This window comes from Cariama cristata, unplaced genomic scaffold (assembly GCF_000690535.1).
Source record: "Cariama cristata isolate BGI_N322 unplaced genomic scaffold, ASM69053v1 Scaffold30508, whole genome shotgun sequence".
Lineage (NCBI taxonomy): Eukaryota > Metazoa > Chordata > Aves > Cariamiformes > Cariamidae > Cariama > Cariama cristata.
Window position 1 is genome coordinate 1 of NW_009632153.1, and position 6573 is coordinate 6573.

The 6573-nt window shown below is 35.1% G+C and overlaps 1 protein-coding gene across 1 annotated transcript; it reads right to left on the reverse strand.

Annotated features, from left to right (window-relative positions):
- Positions 1 to 2554: 2554 nt before the first annotated feature.
- On the reverse strand, positions 2555 to 5362 carry LOC104166355 (protein lin-9 homolog; the record flags this gene model as incomplete). Its single annotated transcript, XM_009706245.1, has 4 exons — positions 2555 to 2656; positions 2832 to 2951; positions 3946 to 4079; positions 5205 to 5362. Coding segments are annotated over 4 exons (514 nt in total), but the record flags the coding sequence as incomplete, so codon positions are not given.
- Positions 5363 to 6573: the final 1211 nt, after the last annotated feature.

Genomic DNA, 6573 nt, shown 5'->3' on the forward strand with positions numbered 1-6573 from the left:
TCGGGCGGGCGGCGCTGCACCCACCCGCTCCCCCTGGTGGGCAGGCACCAGCCCTGCAAACGGCCGCGCCTGGCCCAGCCGCTTTCCTTCCCACTCGGATTTTTTTGACCCCGAACAAAAAAAGAAGGGGGGGGCGGTGGGGTGGGTGAGGAAGCTGTAGTTGAGTGCTTGGAAAAACATCCTCCAAATTTTGATACTGACTACAACGCAAGAATGCAATCTATCGATTCTGACCTGCAGTATAGCCTATGAAATCTTTAAGGATACATTACATAGTGCATGTAAGCATGAAAGACTTTTTTTTTCCAAATTTATTACTTGTTTATTGTTGACTTTATTCTTAATATCATAACGTTAATTTTTGAGCCATTCTTCTCCTAATACACATATGTTTGTCCACAGTAAAAACCAGAAAGAAGTCTCCGATGCCAAAATGTAAACATGCAAAAATTAATATAAAGATTTAGAAAAACTAAGACTCCCCAGTGTAAAACTATGATTAAAATAGTTGTTGCAAGTCCCAATGTTTGCCTACAACTGCAAGTTATACATAAAAGAGTATCTCCAACAGTTATTCGTCAGTGTCTCCACATGATTTTCGCTACACTTCCTTTTGTCCCAAATTAATTTCAGAACCTGTAAAAGAGAACTAAGGGGCTGGGCCGAAACCTTATTCCAGGTGTGCCGCATTTCTTCTGTTTTGTCTAAAATAAAGTTTTCCCATGAAATTGTTTATTCATGTTATCATAAATAATTGCATGGCAGTAGTTCTCCAGAAAGTTTTCTTTGAATCGAACAATTTCTGATCATTTACTTCCTGAATCACCATCAAATCAGAGTGAAGGCTTTGACCTTTTTACTGTACCAGTGTATACAGAAAGGTTAGAACATCTTTAACTGTCACCTTTAACATAAAAATACATCTGGACTGGTGAATGCAGTGCAATCAATAATCAGTATTCACCAGTCTCACGTATTTCACAACACCAAATTTCAGCACCATCCTTAAAATTCTAATAAAAAATTGATGCTTAAAATGCTAGGTTTAAAAATAATGCACAGTCCTTCAATGAATGGTTTTTTTTAAGCCTCATGATTCTTTATCAAAAACCTGGATAAAGTATTAAGTTGCTCACATAAACAAATGCCAAAAATCTGTGGGTTTATTTTCTTCAAAAGATTTTGACAATCTTCATGCAAAAATACATATGAATGTGGTATCTTTGTAAAATGCCACCACTTGTAATACAAGCAAGAGGCCTATACTTTTAAAACTCAGGATTACCCTATAACGAGTCATAATATATCACCAAATGTGACTGAGAAATCACACATTTTCAGATTTAAAATACAGAAACAATATCATAAACAGATCAACTTGACACAGTAGATAGTTGTAAAGTTCAGTACACCTTAGTTACCCAGTTTCATTGATCATACTCAGTGACTCAAGCAGGGTAGCTGCAGATACAGTTTAACAGCACATACAAAGACTGTATTTTTTCTGTATTTCAATTTTTAACATAATTAATCTTATAGCAACTACATCTATTTTAAATTTTCTTAGCTAAGCTGGATGCCAAGCCACCTTTTTCAAAATTAGCTTCATACAATAAGTTTCCCCTAAAAAACTGAATAGATCATTCTGTCAAATAAAATTCATTATGTTGAATGGCCAAAATATTAGTGTCTCATGTAAGCTACAAACACAACTTGATTCTTTTGACCAAGTACATACACTTCAAAATTTGAGAAGTGTTTAGCAATATTATTTCTGACTTCTTAGTATTTTAAACACAGATCATTCCAATCTCCTTTAGCACGTTCAAAACAGCTTTAATTGTTAAACAATTCAATCACAGATCTTAAGCTAAGCCAACATGAGCAATTACATTCTTCCATCATCCTGAAGAGTAACTTGCTTCGATGAGTGCTGATATTCAATGAATCTCGGTTTCCTAACATTACTTGTTTGTGCTTTTCTGAACTAGCGTACAAAAATCACTGAGGAATTATTTCATAAAAATGAAGACAAAAAAATAGTTTTCTCATCTGTAACATGTATGTTTGCTTTCAGGGAAAAGATGCTTCTTTTCTTCTCCAAGAGGGTTGGACATTACATAACATAAAAAAATAATATTACGCAATTATATGATAATGCACATGGGCAAATGTTCTTTGCATAATGCAAGAGTATTTTGAATAAATTTAAAAAAAAAGTCTTAACACAGTACAAAGTTTGCAGGTAGAAATAATATCTTTTTTTTTAGACCAAGTGGTAGAGTTGGGAAGAATAAGACACACTTTTGGAGCCATAAGCCTCTCCTGCAGTCTGAAGAGCAGTGTATTTCAAAGCTTATGAACAAGTGTGAAAATTAAGAAGAGGCGGGGAGGGGAATAAACCCAAATATTATTAACATCTTTTCAAAAGTTAGTTTGGATATCACCATATCTGTCATAAATCGACAGAAGGTCATTTAACTGCAGAAGAATTGGCAGAATAAACACAAATGGACAATACACAACAAAATTAAGAGTTGCAGTTGATACTTACCACTTGAATGAGAAATTCTACTGGAAAGCCTCCTAGTGTTTCACTATCTGTGCCTGAAATTTTGGTTTTCCACGAAGATTGTCCTAATAAACGATCACTGTCCTATATCAGAAAAAACATTTAATTTAATAGCTTATTTTTAGAGGGATTTGCTAAAATTTTTATCTTGCTGAGTAAGCTCAGAAAATTAGTCTCAAAAACTGTTTAAGGTAACAGCTTCAACATGTACTGGAAAAAACATTTCAGTGATTAATATTACATAAAAAAAGTAACTTACTGTAATTGAAGACTGGAGTGGAGATGTATAAGGCAATCGGGGAGGGGTCATAAAGAACCTTGAAGGCCGTTGTTTCTGTCCAAAGGCAGCAATTGGCATGGTTTCATGAGGCTCGTTACTCTGTAAGACAGGAAAAGGAAGGATATACTTCAGCTGTCAGATCAATTAATTTTACACCCCTTTTGGAATATGTAATTTATTTATGGAATCTAGACTAGCCATGCCAATCCACGCCCCAACCCAACAACGTTAAAAGATTAATGTTTTGGTTTTGGGCTAGCAGGATCTTCAAAATCATATTCTACTGCTAGAGTTTTGAAAGTGTTATGGCATTACATCAAATAAAACCTGCAAGAATATTTCCAAAAATTCTGTTGGCAAGTTGCAGACAAATCATTACTGAACAGGAGTTCAGCAGAGGCTCCAAACTCAGCTCATGACAGAGACTAGACAAATCATGGACGCTTAGCAGATTCAACACTACACAAGATACAAAAGAACGTGAGGTTCTCTGAAAAGCTTCCGGTCTACATCAGACTGTTTGGCAGGAACAATTCTGGAGCTCATAAATCAGTACAAAAGCCTATGAGCTAGGAAACAATCCCAAATTGTTTGACCAAAGCAACAACCCCACAGGTAACTTCATTACCATAAAAGGTTTCAAAATGAGGTTCAATCAACTCATAATACTTGCTTGCAGCTACCACAGGGCTTTCCAGACTTTGGCAAGTTGCGAAGGGACAGGTTTTCTTGAACATTTTCTGCAAATCCTGGCACGATCCCATAGCAGAATTTTCTTTGGGATCTTACACTACTCGTTATATTTCTTCACATTAAACTCATATAAACCTATAACAGTAAGTCTAGTAAATTATTCCAGCCTGAGCCATTATGTTTTTATCATAGAGGGTTATCCTGTTGTATAAAACCATAAACAGTAGAAACTCATTCCTCTGAAATTTCCCATGCATCTGTTATGCTTGTTTCTACTTTATGACAATACCACCTGGATGTAATATTTTGAATTTTCTTCTTCTTGATTAAAGCACACAATTGTAGATTATTTTATTTTGTTTTTTATTACAGCTTTTAAGACTGTGTCATTAATACTTACAAGAACTTCATAATCTGGGACTGTGTGTGTTCCAAGACCTGCCCTGTCAAAAGTCACTCTGTATGTAGCATTAAGAGTGTCTACAGCGTCTATTTGTCCAGTGAATAGTCCATCATGGACTCCTCGCAAACGTGCTTAAAAAAACAACAAAAGAACAAACAAAAAAACAAATCAAACATTATAATGTTCTGATACCATTGAGAAAAATAGACTTAATACATCTTTTGGAAGTAACTCTTTATATGTATATTTAAAACCCACAGATTAAAAGAAAAAAAAAAACCAACAGTAAACCCAGAAAAAGAATTGTATGCAATAGAAATACTACCCAAATTTTTGTCAAATTTATCTTTGCAGGTCAAGTATTTCCCAAATCTAATCCTTAGCGCTACACTTATGTCTAAATAAAACACTATTTAATACCCAATACTTTCTGACAGACAGATTTTGTAGGCCATAGTCAATTTCCAGATGATTTTGCATACCATTTCTCTTTGATCTCTTCCACTGATGACTGCATATTTAGCAAAAGACAATGAGGAATGCAGCTCAAGGATACAGCTCTAGGACAGTGAGGAGAGGCAGTATTGTGCATGCCTGCTCTTCAGCAAGAATTAAGGGCAGTGTTGCTGAAGAATGCAAAAAGTAATGAGCAGTAGTGGCTTGAGTGGGAGATAACATGCTCAAGTGAAAAGCATCTGGGTCACAAACAGACAGGATGGAGGAATTCAAGTTTTTATAAAATTAGATAAAACTTGTGGAACGTTAACAATAATATTCCTTCCTCAGTTATGTGTAAGTTTTTTCATAAGGCAATGTCATGTTTAGTATACATGTCCAACTACACTGCAATATCAATTGAGTATCTGTTTCAAAACAGATATTTTTATATTTACAGAAAAATAAAGCTCAAGTTTTGTATTAGGTTAGATTTTAAACTTTCAAACAGCACTCAGCTCTTTGCATTTAAGCATCTCTCTCCCCAAGATTTGTTAGATATGCTAGACATAAAAAAAATATCCACAGTTTGAGCAGCAGAAATAATAAACCATACTAAGTTTGTACCTCAAAACCGTATCACTTTTAAAAATACCAGCTAATCCTCACAAGCACCTTCTCAATGAGCTAACAGTAAAAATATACAATTTTTAATGTTTTAAATTTATTTTAACTATGCGCAGTAGGTATATATTATGGTTTACTAAAATCTTTGCAAAACACTTGGCTGTTTTATTGTTTGTTTGTTTTTAAGAAATTACCTGTAACTTTTGTTCCTATTACAAGCGGTAATGGAATTTCTTCTGGAAGATCTTTGAACTGTGAAATATCTGCAACTTTGCGCTGCTGCAAAAGTCTTATTTTCTGCCGTTTCTGTTTTAACGCTGATCTCTCTTCCTCAAAGAATGCAGAGGAACACCTATAATACAATTAGGTAAAACTATACTTAAATGCAGCACTGAAAACATACATATGTGAAGACACATCAAATAAATAGGCACAGTTCACAAATCAGTGAAGGAAAATGAAAAAGCTTGGGGTGAAGCATTCAAGAGAAAAGGATTTTGTTGAACGGAGTCAGTCAGTCTCATTCCCTAGAATTACCACTCCTAAAATAACAGTTAATTTTAAAATAATACTCAGGAATGCTAGCTGTTGCATTAGAATATCAGAAGAGTACAACTTTTTAGGACTTTTTCTGCTTATAGGGATCCACCTGGTGTCACAACAAAGCTAAAGCAGGTCCCACATCCAATCTACTCTGAATACCAGCTCAATGCATGTAAGGAGCACTTACTGTGAGGTCCCTGACTGCCATCGCTTACTGATACATAGCAGAACCCTTTCACATGTGCTCATTAGCTCAATTAAACTCACTTAGTATGAAAGGGCACTTCTGTGTCTCATCTCCTTGCATCTGTGCAGAGCACAATTCAGCCACAAATCTCTATTATGCAGATGAATTGTTCTGAGATTGATCATAGCAAAAGTACAAATTTGCTTGAACTTGGGCTATTGTATAAAATCAGATAATCTCTAGCAGTCCCCTCCCACATTTTTTTGGGGGGGTGGTGTCTTAAAATGTAATCTAAAAGACTCCCAAGCCTCTTACTTGGCTTTATTAATTTTCACTTTTAACTTACTGACTAGGCATGATGCATGAAGGAGATACTGAAAGCATAAAGACATTAAGGACTCGATCCTATCTCTCATTCCTTATTACAAAAAGTTTGATCATTCTTGTGTCAATGAAAGAAGTCATTTAAAAAAGGAGTAAAAATGCTCTTGTAGGTCTGCTTAATTGCCGAAAGAGTTATTTATCAAGTAATTTACTACCTTTGTTAACTGCTTTACTGCAGTCAAATGCAATTTAAACATTTTCTGTGGAACTCATACAGATATGTATTGATTACTGATCAAGAAAAAGTCCTATTTTACAAGGTTATTTTAGAAGACACTGACAACTCCTCTGCTGGTTCCCCCTTCTACACTGCAAATGATTTTCTGTTTTAAATCCCTTCAAGATCTTCCTCAGTCATTTCTCTCTCACTCAGTACGGAGCAGTCAGCTCCTATTTCTAAGTCTACTTCTACTACTCTCTTATTATATATACACATAATAATTTTTTAT